The sequence below is a fragment of the Octodon degus genome, unplaced genomic scaffold (assembly GCF_000260255.1).
Source record: "Octodon degus isolate 3935 unplaced genomic scaffold, OctDeg1.0 scaffold00067, whole genome shotgun sequence".
Lineage (NCBI taxonomy): Eukaryota > Metazoa > Chordata > Mammalia > Rodentia > Octodontidae > Octodon > Octodon degus.
In genome coordinates this window covers 9,356,428-9,381,427 of record NW_004524643.1, presented here as the reverse complement: position 1 = coordinate 9,381,427, position 25,000 = coordinate 9,356,428, and the positions used below count along the sequence as shown (strand labels likewise).

The following is a 25,000-nucleotide window of genomic DNA, read 5'->3' as shown; positions in this document are numbered from 1 at the left end:
GGATTCTGCTATTCTTAGAAATACAGTTCTCAGCAGCAAATACTGTACTATCTGCTTTGGTCTTTCTTGTGTAAAGAGTGATTCCCTCTCATCTCTACCTCTTTTTGGAGATAACAGCATGTGTTTCTGCTTTGTGTTGTTTATTCCGTTGACCTGGCCTGAGCACTCAGCAATGGATCATAGGTATATTGACTCTGGGAAATTTTCTATTCCATGGAATTTTTGTGGTGATTTTTAAAAATTAGAATTACTTTCCTCAAGGATTTTTTGTTTTTGTTTAGGCAGAAGTATTTTTTTCTGTGAAGTTTTATTTGAAAGAATTTAGTATTTGTTTCATACAAACCAAATATTAGATGCTTACACATACCCTAATCTGATCCTCTCAGTAACTATTCAAAGTAGATGTATCGATCCTAATTTTATAGACAGGGATGTGGAGATTGAGGGTTGAGTAGCTTCTCATGTTCACAGATCTAGTAAATGAGATGTCTGGGATTTCAGTTCCTTTTCTAAACCTTTCCACCACACAACACTATTCCATCTGGTAGTAGATTCTGTTAAGACTAGTAACAGATTTTCAGGTCCTGGAACTATGAATGCAAATAAAGATTTGAAGAACCATAAGTTGGTAATGATCAGGCATGATAATTATAAAAGACTTTTAGAGGATATTTTATTCAATTTTGGAAAACTTTCATGTGGTGCTTTTATGTGAAGAATATTACTGGATGAGTAATTCAGGATTCTTTCTCATAACACCATAGCTTGGGAAAACAAAGTTCTGTGGCCCTATAGGTGAGCAAATAGATACTTAGTAAAGAATCTTTTAGTATGCATGACAATGGGTATTCATACTTGTCTTTTATAATGATAACTGAAACAATTCTTTGCAGTGTTTCATGGAAACAATTGGATTCTCATGTTCTCCCAGAGCTGTTTATGATAATGTGATACCAACAAATGCAAGTGAAAAATTTAAAGCAAATTGCTACAAGGAAGTGAGGAAGTGGTGGACCTGGGGGGGGGGTAGTGAAAACCATTTTTCAGTTTTCATAGATGGTTGTAATGTATAAAACTTCATATCCTGTGTGTGAGGCTTTCTTGTTTCTTTCCTCAGAAGTTAAGGTCTATCTAATGTTACATGATGGTCAGATTTAAGAGTGTATCGGAATTACTCTGCATTCCTTGAAGTAAACTCTGTGTGCGAACGGGGCAAAATCCACAGTTACAGGTCCTCATCTCACTTGCCCTCGGCATTTTTCTTAACACTCCTGTGGTAAAGCAGTGCCGGTCGTGTCTGCTGTGTCTGGTGCAGCTTCTCTGATCAGAGTTAAAAGGTGATAGGCAGATCTCATACTTGTCTGGGCTTCGAAATGAACCGTCACTCACATTCATGTTTTACTTCATCAATTTCTATATAAGCACAGACTTAACTATTGATCATCTAGGTTAACATGAAAAAGCACACTAGAGAAAGCAGAGTTAACACCCAATAAACATTTGTTAGAAAATATACTGCGTAAAAATTTACTGCACGAACTGCCAAAGCTTATGTGCCAATAGCTTTAACTACTTCCTCAACCGATTCTGTTGTCAGATCACCTGCATTGAGATCAAGTGTTCTGGTCAGAGGGTTGCATGCTCTGCCTATTTTGTCTCCCCCTCCTTATCTTCCTCCTCATTCCTCTCTATTGCTTCCTCATTTTTTTCTCTCTATTGCTTTCTCTTTTTTCCTTCCTAGTAATCAACATTATACATAGAAGGAAAAGAAAAATTAAAGATAAATCATAACCAAGAACATAAAATTATAATATTTTGAATGAAAGTCTTCCAGGAAAGGTATAAATCTATAAAGAAATTTTCAGGGGCAACCCGCTCAGATACCCCTCCTGTCCCTCTCTTGGACAGGAGCTTTCTTTCTCTCAATAAATATATTCTGCTCATTAAAAAAAAAGAAATTTTCAAATGATAATTGGAGATAGCCAATAATTTATTTAATTTAGATTTCAGAAACTTTTAATTCTAATAGCATGTGCCTTGGAATTAACTTTTGAAGTACAAATTCTGCCTTCGATGTTTCCTAGTTATAATGTGGGCAACTTGAAAAAAATTAACACCTGTGTGCCTCAGTTTTCTTATCAGTAAATGAGGATAATGAAATTACCTAATTCCTGGAGTTACTGAGAGAACTAAATGAGATTGTGTATTTCGTAGTGATTAGCACAGACACTGATAACTACTGAAAACTATGAATATTATTGGTAATCATTCCAACGTCAATCCATCCATTCAACCATCTGTCCATCTTTTTCATGTTCTTGAAAACATAGATTGATTTTTATTTTACCTTTAAAAATGTAGTAGTATGTTTGAAATATGAAATGAATTTAATGAGTCAGGACATACGGGGAGAGGTGATACTTCCATAAAACCATACAGAGATCTAGGAACCTTATATTAAAATCTTTTTCACAGATATTACTTTTCTGGTTATGTGTAGTATCCTAAATTTATTTCTGTATATTCATTTATTAATATTTTATAAACAAGGCAATATTTGCTAAGTATTTTCTTTAAACAAAATATCACAATAAGGGGCTGGGGAGATAGCTCAGTAGAATAAGCACCTGCCTGGCAAGCACAAGGTCCTGCGTTCAATCCCTGGTACTGAAGGAAAAAAAAAAGGATACCATTAATCTTGAATCTTAAAAAAAATCACAATAGATGCTATGAGTATACAAAGAAGCTTAGAGTTTTGTTTTTATCCTTGAGAAGTTTATAATTTGGCTGGGATGGCTTATGAAATATAATAAAACCACATATAAAAGATTATATAAGGATATATATTGAATGTTGAATGAGTAAAAGTAAAACAGTAATGTTGCAGAGCATGTCCCAAAGGGGATTAGGAAAATGATGGATCACAGTTCCCTGGAGTAGTTCCTTAATGTTTTCCTAAGTTGAAAGGAAGGTAACGTAAGAGCGGCAACAGAAGACAGGCAGAGCCAGTACTAGAGACAACAATAAGTGAAGTTTCAGTGTCAGTACAGTTAGATCATAAGGTTAATTTTTGAAATGTTTTGTTTCTTTATTTATTTGGTACAGTCTCACTATGTGGCTTAGATATGTTGTGGTCTTCCTATCTCAGTCTCCCCAGCGCTAGGATTACAGGCATGCACCACCACAACTGGTTTTGGTGGCCAGCAATGTGCCCAGGGTTCTGGGGCCAGCATGGCATACAGTATCAGGGACTGAACCCAGGTCCTTGCACTTGTCAGGCAGATGCCTAGACTGCCAAGTTATCTCCTTAGCCCAGATCAGAAGGTTAAAGTGAGGTTACTACAAGATAAGTTCAGTAAGATTGGTTGGATCTGAAAGGAGTGCCTTGCATGCCAGGGTTAAGAGTTTGTACTTTATTCCTTTTTTTTTGTTTTAAAGAAAAAAAAAGCAAGTTATAAAATTTCAAAACAGTTTAGTAGAATTACAATAATCAACATGTATTGTTGTCTTCTTAGTAGGTTAGTCAGAGTACAAGATATAGGAATGGTATCTTATCCAAACAATATTAGCACAAACCTTTCTTTTCAATGAACTCAGAGAAGCTAGCTGTATAACTATCTTAACTATATTTGTATAAATATATTATTTGCTTTTTTCCTTTCTTCCTTTCTCCTTGCTACCATTAGTTTCTTTTTTCTTTTGAATAGTTTCTTATCAGTTCACAATGTTTATTGCACATTTTGGACTTTGTTTACTCATTAAATTTCTCAAACTAGTGAGATAATGCTTACACATATGGTTCAGATTTATTTCACTTATGAATACGGTTGCAAGTTGCATCCATTTACCTATAAATGTCTCCAGTTTATTCTTTATGGCTGAGTAGTACTCCATTGTATTAAAAGAACCCATCTTTTTTATTCATTCCTTGATTGATGGACATTTGGGTTGTTTCCAAGATTCAGCTATTACAAATTGTGCTGCTATAAATATAGGTGCACATATATCACTGTGAGATGATGTTTTTAATTTTTCTGGGAAGATACCCAGAAGGAGAATAGCTGGTTCAAATGGGACCTCTCATCCCAGATTCTTCAGGAATCTCCACACTGATTTCCATAGTGGTTGCACGCATCAGCATTCCCACCAAAAGTGGAGAAGGGTTCTTTTTTCCTCACAGCTCATTTTTTAATCAGTTGATTTCTTTATAATAGCCATTTATTCTGAGGTTAGATGGAATTCCAGTGTTTTAATTTGCATCTCTTGAAGGATTAATGATTTTGGACATTTTTCATGTATTTCTCTCTTATTTTTATCTCTTCATCCAAGAAGTTTATATTGATCTCAGTATTTGAATTGGTCAAATTTTTGAATTGGTCTTTGAATTTAGGGGGTTTGAGTTTTTACAGTATTTTATATGTTCTAGATAGAAGTCCTTGTCTGGGGGAAAACTGGCTATCTTTTTTTTCCATTTTGTATGGTTGTCTTTTTACTCTGTATTTCTTTTGTTGGGCACAAGCTTTTCAATAAGGTGAGGTCCCATTTGTTGATTCTTCATAAAATTTCTCTTGCAGTCTGGATTTTTTTCATGAAGTCTCTGCCTACACCAATGTCTTTGAGATTTATACCTATTTTTCTCTTCTAGTAAATTTAGTGTTTCTATTTTAATATTTATATCTTTGATCTATTTTGACTTTAGCTTAGTGCATGGTGAGACATGGGTCTAATTTTAGTCTCCAGCATGTAGAAAGCTGTTGTGTTTTAAACACTATTTATTTATTTTTGTAATTTTTTTATATATTTGATACAGGGTCTCACTATACCACTTGGACTCAAAGTGATCCTCCTGTTTTCAGCCTCCCCAGCGATGGGATTATAGATGTAGGCCACCACGCCTGGTCTCTGTGTCTGACTCAGTGCACTTGGGGGTGGGACCAACAAGGCATATAGTGCCAGGGATTGAACCCTGGTCCCTGCACTTTCCTTAGCAGGTTCTGTCTGCTGAGCTAGCTTGCTGGCCCTCCCAGCTCCATTTATTAAGACTATCTTTCTTCCAGTGAAGATGTTTTGATTGCTTTGTCGAAGATGAGGTGACTGAGTATGTTTGAGGTTGTGTCTGCGCCTTATGGTGTGTTTTGCTGGTCATCTTATGATTTTTTTGCCAATTCCTTGATGATTTTATCACAGTGGCTTTGTAGTATAATTTCAGGTTTGGGATTATGATGCCTTCTGACCTACTGTTTTGCCCAGAATTGCTTTTGTTATTCTAGGAAGCTTTTGGTTCTGACTGAATTTTGGGGGTGTTTTTTCTAGATTATGAGTTATGCTAATGATATTTTGATTGGGATTTCATTAAATCTGTAGAGCACTTTTAGGAATATGGCCATTTTTACTATGTTGGTTCTTCCTATCCAAAAGCAAGGATATCTTTCCATTTTCTGATATCCTCTTTGATCTCCTTTTTAGGGTAGTTATTTTTACTGTTCACATCATTGTTAGATTTATTAGATTTTTACATGCTTTGTTAGAGTGATTCATATTTCATTTTGGAGATACTATTGTGAAGGGTATGTGCTCCCTTATTTCTTTCTCTGTGAGACTACTGCAGGTGTACAGGAATGTTACCAATTTTGATTGTTGACTTTGTATCCTGCTACACTGCTGAATTTTGATATTAAAGCTACAAGATTTTTTTGTGGAGTTTTTGGGGTCTTCTAAGTAGAGTATCGTTTTATCAGCAAATAATGATAATTTAACTCCTTCCTTTCCTACATTTATTCATTGTTTTCCTCTTGTCTAATTGCTTTGGCTAATGTTTCCAGAATTATATTGAGTAGGAATGGTGATAATGGACATTCTTATCTTATTCCTGATTTTAGAATGCAAGTTTTCAGTTTTGACTATATACTACGATGTTCACTGTTAGTTTAGTATGGATGGCTTTTATAAGATGGAGGTAACGACCATTCCAATGTTCTGTAGGGTTTTTATTTTTATTATGAATAGGTGTTGGACTTTGTCAAGTAGTTTTTCCTGCATCTATAGAGATGATCATATGATTTTTGTTTTTGCTTCTGCTAATATGATGTATTACATTTATTGATTTGTGTATGTTGCACCATCTCTGCATCCCTGGGATGAATTTTACTTGGTCATGATATTTAATCTTCTTGATGGCTTGCTACATTCCATTTCCAATGTTTTAATAAAGAGTTTTGCATCTGTGTTTATTAGAGATATTGACCTGTAGTTTTCTTTTTGATTGTGTTCTTCTCTGGATTTGGGATCAGGGTAATACTTGCTTCCAGGAGTGATTTTTGGAAGTACTGCCTCCCTTTCAATTTCATTAAAAAGTTTCAGCATTAGTGGCATTAGTTCGTCTCTAAATTCCTTCTAGAATTCAACAGTGAATCCATCAGGGCCTGGGGTTTTCCTTATTGGTAAATTTTAAATTTTATTTTCAATTTCATTGGTGGATATTGGGTTATTTGGAATTTTTATATCTTTTTGAATTAGTTTGGGGATTTAATTATGTCTAAGAATCTGTCCACTTCTTCTGTATTTTGTCTTATTAGAATATAGGTTCTCGTAGTAAGTATTGATATTCTTCTGGATTTCTGTGTGATCTATTGTGATTTTCCTCTTTTCATTCCTAATTGCTTGAATTTGTATTTTTTATTTCCTCTTTTTGATGAATTTGGTTAATGATTTATCAATTTTATTATTCTTTCAAAAAGACAACTTTTGATTCATTGATTCTTTGTATTGTTTTCTTAGTCTTTATTGTATTAATTTCTGCTTTTGTTTTTATAATTTCTTCCCTTAGATGGGTTTTGGGTTTTATTTGTTGTTTTTTCTCTAGAAATCTGAGGTTCAACATTAGGTTGTTTATTTGAGTGCATTCTGTTTTCCTAATGTTTGAGTTCATTGCTGTAACTGTCCCTTATAGGAGTGCTTTCATTGTGTCCTATAAGTTTCAGTATATTGTATTAGATTATCATTTAATTGAATACACTGTTTAGTTTTATCTTTAATTTCCTCTGCGATCCATTGGTTGTTCAGAAGGGTTTTGCTTAATTTCCATGTGTTAATGTATTTTTACGAATTTCTTTGTTGTTGATTTTTAGTTTCATTGCACTATGGTGAGATAGTATGAATAGTATGATTTCAGTTCCTCTGCATTTACATAAATGTGTTTTGTCAGCTAAGATATGGTCTAATTTGGAAAGTGTCCTATGTGTATCTGAGAAGAATGTGTATCCTGATCTTGTGGGGTGGAACTATCTGCAGATATCTACTAAGTCCATTTGTTCATTGGCTTAGTTTAATTCTAATTTTTGTTTAGTTGATCTATCTGTTTGTAAGAGTGGGGAATTAAGGTACCCCACTACAATTTATGTCAGTGCTTATTTAATTTTTCATAGCTTTAATATTCATTTTATGTAGTTGTTTTATGCACCTGGTGCATAAATATTTATATTTATTTCCTCTTGGCAGTTTCCCTTAACAAATATGTAGTGACCTTCTTTGTCTGTTTTGATCAGTTTTGGCTTAAAGTTTGCAAATAGAGTAGCTACTCCTTTTTTCAGGGTTCTTATGGCATGGAGAATTGTTTTTCATCCTTTGACTTATATACTGTGACTTTCTTTTTTATCTAATGTGTTTTTAATGCCTCAACATTGTTGGATCTTGCTTGTTGATCCATTCTGCCATCTGTTTCTTTTGATTGGTGAGCTGTGACTATTATGTTGATGGCTATAGCTGATATGTGTTGGCTTATCTTTGTCATGTTGCTTTCCTGCTACTTGTTCTCTGTCTTTTTCCTCTGTTAAATTTCTGTCCCTATCTGACAGCTTCTTTTTATTGGTGTTCATATATTTTTGGTCTTCATTATCTTTTTCTAGCATATTCTTCAGAGATTTTTGTAGAGCTGGTTTGGTGGCCATGTATTTCTTCAGTTCTTCTTTGTCCTGGAAATATCATATTTCTCTACCAATTTTGAGAAATAATTTTTCAAGGTATATCAATTTGGGCTGAAGATTTTTTCCCTTTAGTGTTTGAAGTTTCTCATTCCAAGCCGTCCTTGATTTGATGGTTTGTGTTGTGAAGTCTGCTGTTATTCTGAATGGCTTTCTTTTATAGGTGATATATTTTTTTCTCTAACTTTTAAAAAATATTTTATTCTTTTGTTGAATTAGTAGAATCTTCATTATTATATGCATTGGTGTAGATTTATTTTGGTTATGACTATTTAGAGTTCTATATGTTTTACTTATTTATACGTCAAATCCTTTATCCTTGTTTGGGAGGTTTTTTGCCATTATTTCTATGAAGAATTTTTTTTTATGACTTTTGGCTACTTCCTGCTTTCTCATTGATTCCAATCAATCTTATGTTGTTCTTTTTTTGTTTTATCCTGTAGCTGTTGGATGGATTTTTTGTGGCCTCTTGCTAATTTTAAGATATCTTTCTTTTTATGGTCACTAGTTGAATTCATGTCTTCTAGATCTGATATTCTAGCCTCACTTTCATTTAGTCTGCTGTGCATACCTTCAGTAGAGTTTTTAATCTTCTGCATTCCTTTCTTTCTTTTTTAAATTTAGGACAGAATCTACAGGGTATCTCAATACATACACTGGACTCCTAGTGATCTCCTGTTTACAGCCTCCAAAGTGCTAGGATTACAGGAATGCATCATCATGCCCAGTCTCAATTGCCACATCAGCATGACCCAGGGGTGGGGCCAGCACAGCAGGTCTGTGTATTGTACTCCAGCCCCTTGTGTCTTCCTATGCAGGTGCTTTAATCTGCTGAGCTATTTGGCCAGCCCAATCTTCTGTGTTTCTATTTGGATCTGTTTCATTGATTCTATTTCTTGTCTGTATCTGGCATTCATGATTTCTATCATTTTCTTGAGCTCCTCTATTTGTTTATCTGTATCTGCTTTAATGTCTTTCTTTCTTTCTTTCTTTCTTTCTTTCTTTCTTTCTTTCTTTCTTTCTTTCTTTCTTTCTTTCTTTTTTTGTGGTACCGGGGATTGAACTCAGGACCCTTCACTTGCCAGACAAGTGCTTATTGTAGTGAGCTATCTACTCGGCCCCATTTAATGTCTTTCATTTTGATAGCCATTTCTTTTTGCATCTTAAGAGATTTATTTATTTATTTTTATGTATTCATGTTCTGGAACTGGATGATTCTGAAATAATATTCTTCTGGGTATGCATGAAGAAAGGTGTTGAGGAAAATGATGAATCTCATTTTAAGTTTGTTTGATACAACATTGTTGAGGACATCTTGATATAATTGCAGTTCATTCATTTGAGGATGCCTGTATATCAGGAAGGTGAGAGAGAGTTTTGGTGATATAGATAAAATAACCACATGATTTAGATGTTAAGTAATGAGGTGTTTGATAAAAAGAATACAGAGAAAAATAACATAGGTGAGTGATACTTGCTGTGATGATTCACTTTAATTAAATAAAGCTATTTGGTATCTCTACACCGTGTTTTTCCTTTCAGCTTTCTAATATTAGCAATTGTCTACAATGTGTATGTACATTATAGGTGTGCTGGGCACTGTTATCGGGTAATGAACATGACACATGGCCCCGTCCTTATGCATCATGCAGAATAAGACATTATTTTAAAAAATCAGACAAAATCTTTAAATGATTCATCTTTTTCTCCCATTTGCCATAAACTTGTGATAATGTCCATATAACACATTAATTAAAATGAGGTTTCTTCCCTCGAGTGATACTTTTTATTGTTACTATATTGTAAGAAATACTTGGTAAGAGTATAATTTTAGGAATGGCTTAAATTACTCATGATTGAAGTTAAAAAAATACGGATTATGTCCCCTTTGCTGGGAGGTTTTTATCATGTAAACTTATAAGTAGGGTCTCTTGGGGAAAAACAGTTCATTGTATCACTTGAAATTTGTAAGATCAAGGAAAAAAATGTTTTCCTCAAAGAGTCTTGTAGTGACATTTTGATAATGTGAAATTTATCTGAAATCACAATAAAATTTTCAAGTAGAGTTCAGACTTTACCTTTCTCCTCTTTTTTAAAAATTTTATTTTTTTGTGGAACCGGGGATTGAACTCAGGCCCTTAGGAAAGTGCTTATTCTACTGAGCTATCTCCCCAGCCCCTCTTTCTCCTCTTTTTACCTATCTTTGTTGCATTTCTGGTTTAGCCATCAAGCTAAACCAGTCTCTCTCTCTGTCTCTGTTTCTCTCTCTATCTCTGTGTCTTTTCTGTGTCTCTGTGTCTGTCTGTCTGTCTGTCTCTCTCCATTCTCTAAAAAAATAGAGGAATAGACAGAAGAAGGCAATGAAGAAGTGATTGTCAGGTTTAGATTTGCATGTGATGAAAGCATCATTCTAAGGAACGAGATATGAGATTGTTAGTGTTCAAATTTGTAGTTTAAGATTCAAATTCAGAATCCTATGCTGTTAGTGCTCACTAATTTGTTCTCTCTACATCTTGGTGCAGTGTTCCTCCCTTCCCAACTAAACTGGTCAGGTGGTGGGTAAGAATGGAATATCAGGCATTAGCCAGATGATATATCATTGAAAAAATTCCATAAATAGGAAGTATTTTAAGAATGGGAGAAAGTTTTTGCCATACTGGAAGATATAATGTAAATTTGGATGTGTTCCATTTAGAGTTAGATAAGAAACAAAATTATTTTTCTAAGAGAGCTTCTGAAATATATTTCATTTGGAGCGTAGTATTGATGATATTCATTTTTATTTAGACCTTTGGAAGCTTCAGAGTATGTCAGTTTTTCAGCAGTTTGATACTAGCCCAGCTTTAAATTATTGAGATCTAAACTTGAGCCATCAAACTTGGACAAGAATTCCAAATGCCTCATGCCTCTAAATGGTCCTAGATATGTATCTTAGCTTTGTTGATTTAAAAAAAAACTTGGATAGCAAATCATGTATGTTAAGTAAATTTTCAAATCAAAAATAAAGGCCAGATTAGGAGACAAAGACAATGTGTATTTTATCTAATTAATTTATTTATTGGCCCTAGGGATTGAACTCAGTGACTTTCCATTGAGCTACATCCCCAGATCTATTTATTTATTTTTTAATTTTGAGACAGTGTCTTGCTAAATCAAAAAATTGTCCAGCTTGGGCTTGGACTTGTGACCCTTCTGCCTCCACCTCCTCAAATGTTTTTTTCTTTTTTTAAAGCTTTTGAAATTGGATTCCACCTATCCCTTTCAACTTGCGGGAAGATTTCTAAACTAGAAAGAAAACTCTGGGGGAAACTTTTATAATGGTCATGCTGCTGCTGATACACATTTGGTGGTTAGCAAGGCTTTGTACTATGTGTAGACATTGTAGTGCTCTTATTGATGTATGTATTCATTTCTCATAAATTAGCCTTTCTTGCTTTTCCTTTCTATTTGATATAGGATGCATAAATCTTATTGTTAAATACCATAAAGATTGCATCATAGCACTCAGTATTAAAATGCGCTCCTTTTTGGGAGAAGCTAGATAGATGTGTTTACTCTGTAGAGAGATTTAGATTTGATTTTTTGTTTTCTTCATGGTAATTATGTTTGCACTTTGCTGATCACTAGTTGTGCATTATTACAATGGAAGGTGACAATTTGATTGTCTTCAATTGGAGAAACAAGTAATTTTATATTCACTAAGCTGTCAGGTAACACTAACTCACAGTACTAAGAGCTCCTGGCAATGCTGCTTGGCACCTATATTTAACTGCTCTGATGCTTGTGTAACCTCTGCTGAATCAGAAATACTTTGCCTGCTGGAAATGGTTTTAAGGGCTGTACAATGAGGTTTTCATTAAGTAGACAAACTGGAAATGAACTGCAAAGCCACAGTTGTTTCCTTCCTCTGCTTCCCTCATCTTTTCTCCCCCTTCTCATCTCTATCTTCTTCCTTTCCACCCTCCCTTCTTTCTTTTCTTCCCCTTGTTCTTCTTTGATAGGAACCTGAAACTCATCCTTTATATCATTACACAATAGAGGGTAAGTGTGAGGTAGCTATCTTTAGCTGTTGGACTATCTTAGACATCAGTGTTACCATCTATAAATGTCAAGATTTTGAAACAATTTTTATAGTATAAATACCGATTTTTTTCTGATAATAGTGAACAAAAAAACAAAGGTAAAAATGGGAAACTATGCAGAGACAGTATGCTTCCTATGTTTCCTGAGAAATTATTGGATTTATGATTATTACTAATAATTAGATAAGATATAATGGTGGCTTTGGTATTAGTTTCAGGCTGACAAAGATATCTCTGTTATTTACTTTAAAACTATGATTCTCATTTCATGTGAAGAGGAGATTCACAGCGAACATATAAAGATAAATTCAAGGGTAAATTCATTATGCTATTAGTTTTCTTTAACTCAAGCTATACAGAGAACTTTCAGTTGAGCTATAAAGTCATTGAGCTTGGGTAAAGTCCTCTATGTTAGTGTATTTTTGTAATAGTCATTGTTTGGTTTTGCTCTTATTGTTAAATTGCTGATTTTATTAATATATTCTGGTTCTGGCTTTTGAAAGCAAATATTCCAACAAGCTACTGCTAGATAAACTGTGAGAAAGCTCAATATTATTTCTATCAAGCAAAAAATATGCAGGTTACATGAAGTCAAGTTGTTCTGATCCCTGGGAGCAATTGGATACTCAAGGACAAATGTAGTAATTATAAGTTTTCCATAGGCAGTCAATCAGCATGCCAGTCGTTAGCTCGGTTGCCTGTCTCTTCTAGCAGATACTAAACACTTAGACAGAGGTGGTTACGTGATGTAACATTATCAGGAGAAACAATTCATGAGTCAAAGCATTCCGAGACATATGAGCTGTAGTCCAAAGAACAGTCTTACGCTATATAAAGTGACAGCAATATTGTCAGCTAAATATAAACTCCAGAAACACAAACTTTGATGACTTGAGAAGAATCTGTTCCAGGTAGTTCTCATTTAGAAAGAACCTTAGGAGGCCTTTGGAGGCAATTTTGGTGCTTTGGTGTGAAAAATTAGATACCTTAGAAAAATAAAGATCCATTAAGTTAAGCTCTTTAATAGATATACTTTAATGACTTCACGTGTATTTAATTTGCCTTATCTTATTTGACAAGTAGCTCAAATTATTGAAAAATTTAAAGTATATAATCTCTTTTTGTTCAGTACATGCTGTTCAATGCATGTTCAAGAGCTGTTACAAACTCTAGGAGACAGGTTTACGACTCCAACAGCTCTGAAAACTTGTATTTTTCCTGCTGAATTTTCCCAATTGATTATTAAACACATGGAAGAGAATGAAAAATCTGGCAAAAGCCCAGGGATATTTGGAGGTGGTGCAGAGGATAGGATAGAATAGTGTTGCTTAAAACCCTATATAAACATCAGTATCAACCCTTGATTTTCACTGAAAAGAAGCAAGAAAAGGTTAAAAGGAGTGTCTTTGTTTAATATCTAGACATAGGGTCCTCCTTGCAGCCTTCTCCCAGGATTCCTAAATGTGGGAATTAGAGGTACGGGAAGAGAGTTTGGAATTCTCCATTGCCCCAGGCTGGGAGGACTGGCATCCTTTGTAATTGTTCTTGGGTATTGTGCATTTTGGCAGCTGAGCATATCAGTTACTCATGCTTCTTTTAAAATGAGAGGCACTGTGTTATATATTTGGAAAATTAGTTGTTTATTTCTCAGAATCAGATCAAGTGCAGCACTAAATTAAGAGTGAATTATCTGACTGAAATAAGTCTAACTTGGTAGCCTGGGGCTGAGCTGCAAAAATAAATGTGAATGTTGGCCTGAACTTTTTATTTTTTTCTATAAGTGAACCAAGTGTTACAATGTTGCTGCTTTACATTATAAACAAGATTTTTTCTCAAAAATGAAACATACCTAAAAAGTGGATATGATTTGATAGGACTCATATAAATAATAAAAATATTGTAAAGATAATGTTTAAATTATTGTTTCAGTGAACTCAGTTGTTCTTTTGGACAGTCTCAAATAATAGCTTTGATAAATGGGTTCTTTCCAATCAATAATAGAAAAAGCATAATTTTGTGTCACAATGCCTTATAAGAAAGTTTGAGTTTAAAGTTGTTTATAAATAATCTTAACATTTAAGCATGTGGAAATAACTCTCTTAAAAATAATAACATTAATTCAGAAAGGGTCTAGACTATAATTTCCAGAAGCAGAGGGCTTGACATATAGATTTCTGGCATCCTTATCATTTTATAGTCTTAGACCAACTACTTTTTATTTATTATTTAAGAACACAAAGTAAATTCACTATCTGAATTAGTTTTTAATGGTCTAAACATTTAGATTTTATAATAGATGTTGGAGTGGAATAATTGTCATCTTTTTAGAGGCCTTCTTGACTTCAGACAATGTTGTCAATTACTGAAGTCCTTATGTCCAACAAACTTATGCCCCAGAGACCTAAGCCTGAAGTTCTTCTCAATGGCCTGGCATCTTGGGAATTCTCTTGATCTCTTGGGCAAAGATATTTCAAACTCAGGGAACATATGATGGGAATTTAGCTTTATATGTCCCAGATATATTTAATTCTCTTCAGAGGTTTTACTTGATAATAGCTATGCCCCAGAAAACCATTTTGTTTAACCAATGTGATAAGTTGACAATGTAGTTTTTCTCTCTGATTATAATGTACTCTGTGTAGTCAATACACTGGTACCATGTGAGTGTAATTTCCTCTTTTATTTTATCTCCAATGCACTGTATTATAAATAAACAGTTAAAAAAAAACACCAAACAAATCTGTTGCATCTCCTTTTAAGATTGTACCACTGTAGACACTTGTTCTAGTAAAGTAGAATTGGGCGCATTTGATTGCATTTAAATTTTTCATGCTTCAGCAGTTTGGCTGGGAGCACAGTAAAGAAAAATCCCATGAGCGAGGATAGTTTAGAATAATAGAACTTGATTTTGTGTATTATAGCGGCAACATTTGCGCTGCTTTAGTTAGGGTTGTGTCAGCACTTCCATTATAAACCCCTGTTTTCAGGGGGTATAACTAGGAAGATTTTTTTTAATACAAATTAAAAAAAAACAATTCATTTGACTGATTTTTAAGTTATAATAGCGTACAAATAAAACAAAGTAAAGTCACATAAAATGGACCACTTTCACAGGATTTTTTTTTTTTTTTTTGCTGTACATGGCAATAGCTAAGGTAAGGTACTATTCTCATGTGTATGTGGGAGGATGAAAATTTTTGTAAAGGAAAAGTAATATGAGGATTAAGATTAAGTGTAAGCATTTCATATAATGTTTAAAAATGTTCATTAAAAAGTATATTAGATTTTTGAATTTTTAAAGGTGAATAGTTATGGTATAGTGGTTAGCTAATGGTATCACCAAAAGTCAAATGTCTTTGCAGTTTCTAAATACAAGTTTAGTTGGTCTAGTAAAAGGTTAAAATGTGAAGTTAAACTGAATGAGGATGGAAATAATTTGAATTTATTTTGCTTTAAGATGCCCAAACCAAAATCATCTTTTAGGCCAAAACAAAAGCAACAACAAAGACAACAATGAAAATCAACCTGAAAGAAGCTCAATAATTTTGTCCAAAGGAAATTTTTCAGGAAATGCCCTGCTAAAAAACTAAATCATCTTTTCCTCTACTAATGTCATGTTTAAGAACCATAAGGAACATAGAAAATTAAGTAAAATGTGATATGGAAATGTATTATTGGAATAAAACATTAATGTCTTTGCTAAAGGGAAGGAGTTTGAAGTTGAATGTGTCTCCCCCGGCTGTAAACTGCTGTTGTCCTTCCTCCCCTTCTTTTATTTTTCCCTTAACAATGGTGTGAACTGAGAATGAACAATCACATTTTATATTGCTTTTCTTTGGCAGCCTATCTTTTGTTTGCAACCTTGATACACATTTGTATTTGTAGGTGCAAAATAAAAGACAAATTGTGTGATGCTATAAATAGATAGCTTTCCTGAATGGTCACTGGAGGAATCACCAGAAGACTGTTGATGAAGTAGAGGTGAAGCCTTTCCTCACTAATTGTATTCAGCGTATAATTTCTAAACTTCTCTCTGAATTTTGATTTTCAATTAACACTCTCCATTTGAAGATAATTTTCTATTTAATGTAATTGCAGGAAATAATTTATTGGGTGATTAAGACTGAGGACCCAGTCTTCCTTAAGAAAACACTCTCACAAACCAGACTTTAAACTTATCGCTTTGAACAGATTTAGTCTATTTTTACAGCTGTACAGTTTTTTTAAAAAAAATTAGATTGTACACTATTGTTCACTGATGCAATTTATAGTTGAAATTATTCTTAAGACACTGTTTTCATCTGGATTTTGTGCCATGGTTAATTTACACTGAAGCAACAATCACAGATATTACTATTGGAAGGAGACAATTCATTTCATTGTAAAAGGAGGGTTGTTTGGGCAACGAATGTCACTCTGAGTTTTGGATTATGACTTTCAATTGTATTTAACATTTTTAAGAAACAGAGGGGTAAAGGATTTTTTTTTTTGCTGATTAGTTGTACATGACAGTAGCTAGGGTAAGGTACTATTCTCATGTGTATATGGGAATTTTTTCTTTTTAATGTGAATGATTAGATTATTGGTGTCTATCATTATCTAAACCCTGAATACACTCTTGTTTGTGGTAAGCTCTTGAAAAACTTGCAAAACAGTAATTGTCATGATTTCACTGTAATATTTATGGGCCAAGCAATGTATACTCAATAGTAATTTTTGTATACTAAGAAACACCCTTTGGTTATCATTTTCAAGATACTACTATCTATTGGTTAGCAGTGATACAAATTGCTCAACAATATATTTATCTGATTCTTTGATATAGCACTCTCTAGCACATTTATTTTTTTTCTCTTAAAAAGAAATAGGCATTCTTCTGTACTCTTTCCCCACTTTATTTTCTTGCATCAAGTTTTAAAGAATAACTTCTTATTATTTATAGAATGATTATTATAAGTAGGTATCAGCACTTTAATATGTTTCAAAGCACTTCAAAAGCCTGTAATACTTTTATTTAGAACTATGCATAATTAGATTAGCTGATCGTATATTAATTTTTTTTTCACTGTAGGATACTAAATCTGAGCCCCCTCATTAATTGTGAGAAATTTAACATTAGCTGTTAAATCCTATGTGAAACATGGGCTGCTACATAAAAACTACTGTTTAAATTGGAATTAACTTAATTATTTTTCTTTGCACTTGATATTTCCTTCACTGCAATATTCATGAAAGCATGTGACAGATTTGTAAATTTAACTGTTAATCTCAGATTTCTAGACCCTTTAATCAGTATTTATTTGTCTGTAGAAACAGTACTAGCAAGTTAATGATTTGCTAATTTGAAAAATGCTCATGTGGTTTCCTATGTTAACTGATTTGTGCATTTTTTAAAAAATGGTATGAAATCAATTAATGTTAAAGAGCAATTAAGGTGGAGATTTTATTCCTTTCATTACACAGCAATTTTAGAGCTAGAGATACAAAAAACTGAAAACAACATAAAGTTTTAGAAAAATCACTTCTTCTGTTAAGTTATAAACTTTCAGTGGTTTTATTACTATCCATTTTGCTAAGAAATTCATCTTGATATAGGTATATTCTAAAAGTTTTAAAGTTCTGATTGCATGCAAAAACACAGAATAGAGACCTTGTTATTTCAATATAGACAGTGTTCATTTGCGGATAAATGAATTCCCAATATTGTTTTTGGAGACTAAAAATATTAAGCATAATAGGCATTTTAACATTTTTCATAGTAAATTCTTTGAAGCATGTATGTACTTTCTAATGAAATAGATTTATAGTTATTTTAGATACTCAATTCAAATACTACAAAATTTCCTTAAGACTTCTAACATTATTAGTGTCTTGACCAATAAATCACATAAAAGTTTAACAATAATCAACACTTCTTAAAGCTTTGTCAAAAAGCTTTAGCTGGGCACTAAGTAGTGCTAGGCCATAACACAAGTTGTAAACTAAGAAGTAAAGACCAGATTTGTTTAGGATTTTTATCATGGATTATTTACTCTATCTTCATGGCCTTATTTTGTTTCTATGTATAAAAAGGAGGTATTTGGATATTTTTGCTCTCTAGATCATCCTGAAAACTAATTCATTTGCTGATTAATTCATTTGTTCTTTTCATTGCTAGTTGTCACCTAATTACTCATAAGAAGGCCATAATATATTTGGGAAAATCAGGAGGAAAATATATGTCATGTCTTCTGTACATCATACAATATTTTATAAGAATGTCATTTGTAGATAGGACAAGAGAGAAAATATACAACAACTACTAGAGAGAAGTTTGCTGAATTAAAGCAAAGAGGGAAAGTGTGATAGACAAACCAAGAGTTGTTTGTCAGTAGTCTAGACAATAGTAATACCTAAAGTTGAATTATTTCCTTTTTCCCTTGAATTAGTAAATTCAAGGAATGTCTTATTTGTTTGATGCCAGCTCTTTTCAGTCCATGATATTTTCCTTTGTTTGCAGAAGAATGTCTTCCAAGCAAGCCACCTCTCCATTTGCCTGTACAGCTGATGGAGAGGAAGCCATGACCCAGGATTTGACCTCAAGGGAAAAGGAAGAGGGCAGTGATCAACATGTGGCCTCTCATTTGCCTCTGCACCCCATAATGCACAACAAACCTCACTCTGAGGAGCTACCAACACTCGTCAATACCGTTCAACAAGATGCTGACTGGGACAGTGTTCTGTCATCTCAGCAAAGAATGGTGAGCTTTTAGACATTAATTATTGTGACTAAGTGTGTCTGTTGATATATATCCGGGAATTTTAGGGAAAGGCTCAAAATATAGCATGTTAGCACTATTTTTGTTAATTTCATGAGGCAGTCACCAGGATATATATGGCTTCGTTCATGTACTTATATATTTCTTTTTTTTCTTAAATGTATTTGGTACAGGGTCTCACTATGCAGATCAGACTTGTAGTGCTTTTCTTGTTTTCAGCCTCCCAAGCACTGAGATTACAGGCATGTGCCACCATGCCCAGACTCAGTCGCCCGAGGGCTTATTCTGCTGAGCTATCTTGCTGGCCTCTTAAAAGTTTCATTTGGAAAAGATGGCCATATTTGTGTTGGTGTGTTAAAGATGGCCGTGGCCATGCTTGTTGCTTGATACTGAGTTTGAAAGCAAAAAAAAATTTTTTTGCCAAGTCCTTCTGTTGAAAAACCAAATTGTTGGCCAGCATAAGTGCTCATGAACTGAGGTATCACATTGTGTGTGTGTGTGTGTGTGTGTGTGTGTGTGTACTATTATTATATATAATATAATATAATATAATATAATATAATATAATATAATATAATTTAATATAATATATATAACCAGAAAACTTGGAAAATGGTTTATGCCATAGTTTGTGACCATTATTAGATAAACGTCAAAAAAAGAGACTTAATTTTTTTTGCTTACTTTTTTTTTTTACATATTTAGTACAGGGTCTACAGGGTCTCACTACACAGATTGGACTCGTAGTATCCTTCCTGTTTTCAGTCTCCCAAGCCCTGGGATTCTAGGTGCGCATCACCACACCTAGTCTCATTCGAGTCTCAGCATGCAGCAGGCCAGTGACTGAACCTCTGGCCTCTGCTTCTGCCTAAGCAGGAGCTTTAATCTGGTGAGCTATCTGGCTGGACTTTGAGCCCTGATTTTTTTTTTAATAAGGTGGTGTTTAGCTATCTTATTAAAAATGATGGATTTGGTAATATTACAAAATAGGTATTATCAAATAAAGTGTGGTCATATGTTAATAGTGAAAAAGTGAATTAAGCAAATAAGTCTGTGTGAATGAAGTAATGAGATGACCATGTCTTTCATAAGGAAATGTGAGGTTTATTATTTTTAATTTTTGATAAATTCTTGATTTGTAATATATTACAATCAAGTCATTCTTGATTTGTAATATATTTGTTCTTCCTTATGCATTTATATATTAATTTTGAAGGGATATGAAAAACTTCTAGGTATCATTCAATCAAACTACAGGTTTTTCTAAAAGTAGAAGTAACACATCAAATGTGTATACTGTATTAGCCAGCTTGTGTAGGTTTAATTTCATCTCTAAGCATTAAAATAGAAGCCACAGTTTCTGTTACTTTTCTAACACTAGTTTAAAGCAAAATTTTAATTTTTTTCAGCATCTGAAAGAAGCCAATATTTAAATTTTGGCTTTTAACACTGTTTTGCATTTGGTTAGCCAAAAGTTAGTAAAAATATTTTAAGTGAACAATGAATAAATTTTTATTTCTTAATAAAATAAGAATATTTGAATTGCTTGCACTACTAAGAGCACATATTTCAATTCTTGCTGTATGCTTGCTATCTCAGAGACTGAACTCAGGAACTTCTGATAGCAGACACTTCTTTTTCAAATGATTTTGGAGATGCAGTCTGTGCTCTGGACCAGCTGGTGATGAGCACAGGACTGGAAAATAAACAGTTTTTGACTAATTTTAGTTTTGAAGGGGAGCTATATTGTCCAGATAGATCCTTTGTGAGGTTTATTTTTCTCAAGTAGTTAGAAGGAATAGCCATAATAAGGCAAGAATAAATTCTGTTTTTCCAACTGGATTTAAGTTGTTCATTATTATTTTCAAGATACTCTGAGTGATACAGGTACCTAGCCCCTGCCATTGCCTATTGACAGGATAATGGGATCACCTTTGATTTATATTTTACTAAATATTGAGCCTTGTGTGTGCAAATCATCCTGTTAGGTTCTGGCTGTGTTGTGGTGAAGAAAACAGACATGATAAGCCTTCCTAGGTTTTATAGTCCAAGAGAGAAGATGAATATTATATAAATATAGATGCAAATAAATATTCAATTAAATTGTATATATAATTAAATATATAATTAAATGTACAATTAAGTGCTATGAAGGAAAAGAATAATGTTATCTGAGAACATAATGGGACAAAATTTAGAATAGATGGTAAAGAATATCTCTTGGGAGTCAAGGATGTAGAGACTAGCCAGGTAGTGTAAAACTAAATTGGAAAAGAGCATGTATGAAATATTTGAGGTGAGAAAAATATAACTTAATTTAGGGAACAATACTCTTCATAATTGGAGTATAGTAAGTCAGGACACAATGAAGTATCAGATATAGTTGGTGAAATAGGTAGGGGCTATCAATCAACCTTGGAGATACTTTCTGGAACTTAGATTTGATCTCAGTACAATGAAAAGAGGCTTTGAAGGGCAACAAATTTATAAAGATAATTCTGATTGATATGGTGAATGGATGGGAAGGAGGTGACAATAGTGAGAGGAGGAAGACCCATTGGAATTTTTGTTTCAGAATCTAGATAAGGGACTGGAGAGATAGCTTGGTGGTCTAAGCATCTGCCTGGTGAGTACAACAACTGGAGTCTGATCCCCAGTACTGCACGCCACACTGCTCCTGATGTGGCCACTGAAACCATGTGTGGTGGCACACACCTGTAATCCTAGGGCTGGAGAGGCTGAGACAGGAGGATCACTATCAATCTGAGCTGTGTAGTGAGACCCTGTAAAAAAAAAAAAAAAAAAAAAAAAAAAAAAGGATGATAGCGTCTTAGATGAATAAAGAGGAAGTAGAAATAGAAAGTGATGGTTTCAAGACATGTTGGCTTTTATGCCATATGTAGTCATGGGCAAATGAAAATAACTGCATTAAAAAATATAAATAGAGGCAGACATTTTCAGTATAAATTTTATTTCTTTAGAGAAAATTTTACCAATTTTTTCTAGTAAAACTTTTTTTTTCATGGAAAGTCTCCGATTGCTTTGGAGAGTTATTCTGTGTCTAAATAAGTTCTAGACACAAAAGCTTTATGTCTAAATTGTTATAAAATAGATACTAATAATTAATATTAAATTCATTTTAACTAAATGACACTTATGTTAGTATAAAGTGGTTTAAAGTTATAAATATTAATATGAAATGAAACCATACTGCTAGTGATGTTTGCAAATTTCTACCTTCTTTTAAAACCAAGCCTTGTTTTCCACTGCAGTCTGTATGTATTTTGAATGTCTGGACCAAAATATTTTGTTTTTAATTCCCACTCTATAGTATTTCCTAGATGTGTACTTGTATGGTGTAATAAAATGATCTGCCAAATGAAAAACAGCAACTTCATTTGTAAATTCCCTTTGCGATCCCTTTTCACTAGATAGATTAAAAATGTGTTAGAGTTTTGAGTAACACCAGACTTGTACCAACTTATACAATATAAGAATCATAGCATCAGTGTTTCTTTATTGGAAAGAAAACAATAGAAGGATTTTAGGTTTCTGGGCAGACTTGAAAGCCTACACACACATGGAGAGAGAGAGAGAGAGAGAGAGAGAGAGAGAGAGAGAGAGAATGAGAGACAGACAGAGACACAGAAAGAGGAGGAGAGAGAAAAGAGAGAGAGTGTGAGTTTGTATGTGTGTGTTTTGGAGGGGTAGAACTGTGACTAGTATGACATTTTATGTCTTTTAACTTTAAAGTCCAAAAGAATGTTTATGAAATGATTTGAAACTTGTAGTTACCTTTACTTACTATAATTAAGTCCCATGTAGTAGCTGTGAAGAAATACAACTTAGAAAAATTTAAAATTACAACAAAAATTTTATCAGCACCGTTCATTTTCTGTTGTCATTTAGTTCCTGTGATGGCTTTCGTTCTGGAACAGTTAGAAATGAGCCCTAGAAGTTTCTTATCTTGTGGGTTCAGGAAGTGTTTTACTTTGAAATATCGAGACCACAGAGAAGTTTACTCTAAGAGAGTGAGGACAAGGCAAGAGTTCTGCTAATTCCCACTTCTTGATTAGGAAAAAAATCTTTAAATGTCAAAATTATGATTATTTTGAGAGGGCACTTCAACAAAATATGACACCACACAGTTCTAAACAAGAAAAAGAATTTAACATGGCATAAGCATAGGATAATACAATTTTAAGAGGCTGAGCATATAGCTCAGTAGCACAGCACCTGTCTAGCAAGTACGTCTTGAGTTCAATTCTTAGTATCAAAACAAACAAATAAACAAACAATTCAAATTTTAGAGACAGAAATGAAAAAAACCTATACTAAGTAAACATTTTAGGCTGATTTTTGACCTCAGTTATTTATATTATAGACACAAAAATGTTCAGTTTTAAATACAATGTGCTCTGAGAATTGCAACATCCATGTCATACATTTCGTAGTTCAACAGTTAGTAAACATACGAATTCTCCTTCCCTGTCTGTGTGCAGTCGCTGCTATTTTCTTCTGGGCACCAGAGGAACATTGCCCATGCAAATACACTTTTGTTCTCATCATAACTGACTAGGTGGCAATACATTCACATAATTTCATCATGAATGATACTTCATAACATATTGTTCTTTGTAATGTTATAAGCATGGTTGAACATTTTTGTGGTAATGTTTAGTGATCTATGTATAATATCATATATATGGCTTTTCTGCTGAAGTTTTACATATGGAAAGTACAGTTGAGCCTTGTTAGTGAACTGTATGAGGACACCTCATCCAGAGTGTTTAATAAATACAAAAGCCTTTTGGTTGGTATGGAGAGACAGAGATAAAGAGATAAAATCAATGAGGCAGACAGATGACAGATAGGATGGTAGGCTCTAGTGTGTTGTTTGACCTTTATTTTAAGTGTAAAAGGAAGCTACTGAAAGGTCTTCAGTGAAAGAGTAATATTGTTTGATTTAGGAAGAGTGATAAAACTATGGTGAATATTTAACTGAAAAATTTTAGAGTAAAAGATACATTGCCACTGGTCTCCCTCAGAATACTCCGTCTTGCTTTGAATACATGTATCCCATTATCCATGCCACTGTCAGAAGCAGTTGTGGAAGTGCTCTTTCAAAATGAATACCTACTTGTATTATTTTGGCTGCCTTGATGCTCTGAAATTTTTATTATTTTATTTTGAACAGTAGAAACATCCAGAAGAGAAACTTAATGATATTATTACTCTGTAACAGAGGCAGCTGAACTTAACGTCACTATCTGTCTGAATATCAAACGCCTTAGACATAACATGGAACTGCCATTTTCTAACAACCGTGAATATTCTAAACTTTAAATCTCTATAGAATGTGAAAAAAATTACACATTTTTACTCAGAAATTTAGAAATCAAGCCATATAAAACATTGTAGCAGGATAATCCTATGACATTTTTTCTTGTCTATTGTTTTCTTTTATTACCTTTTTTGTTTACAAACATTTACCTTTAAGAGAGTATAGCAATAATTGATACAACATTAGAAGCAGTACACATTTATAAGACTAAAAATGATAGCTATTTCAAATGTGGTTTTAGTATTATACATCGCTATCCTCAGTGTAGTTGCTTAGTTCACAGATATCAGCACATAGGGTTAGTCAGGGTGAGAATTCTACTCACTAACTGCTAGTTTCAATAAACTGATGGAGATGCTTAGAACCATTGCCTTAACCATCTTGTTTATATAAATGTATGGTTATGCCCCTGCCATATTTCCTAACTTTTCTCCTTTCTCTCTCTTTGTTATTTAATCCTTAAGTTCTCACTTTTCATTTAACTGTGTTATACCTTTCAATTTTTGTTTCTTCTTTTGAGTTCTTACACAAGGGAGACTATACAATATGTACATATGTGGGTCTGGCTTATTACATGTATGAGTATATCTTCAAGTTACATGCACTTATATGTGAAGACTTCGAGTTTATTTTTCTTTATAGCTGAGTAATACTCCATTGTATAAAAATGTCACATCTTTTTCACCCATTCTTCAGGTGATGGGCATCTTAGTTGTTTCCAAGATTTGGCTATCACAAATTGTTATATTGTATACTGGTGCAACCATTATGGAAATCAGTGTGTAGACTCCTTAGAAAAGTTGGACTGGAAATCCCATTTAAACCAGCTATTCCTCT

General features: G+C 33.5%; 1 protein-coding gene across 22 annotated transcripts in view; it reads left to right on the top strand.

Annotated features, from left to right (window-relative positions):
- Sox6 (SRY-box 6) overlaps positions 1-25,000 on the top strand; it is a 689,373-nt gene that overhangs the window by 306,593 nt on the left and 357,780 nt on the right. For all 22 annotated transcript variants that reach the window (XM_004634909.2, XM_023719279.1, XM_023719289.1 and 19 more), the window contains one exon: positions 18,561-18,801. In XM_004634909.2, the coding sequence (XP_004634966.1) occupies positions 18,565-18,801 (237 nt within the window). In that variant the 5' untranslated portion in view covers positions 18,561-18,564. The remainder of the gene's footprint in view (positions 1-18,560; positions 18,802-25,000) is intronic.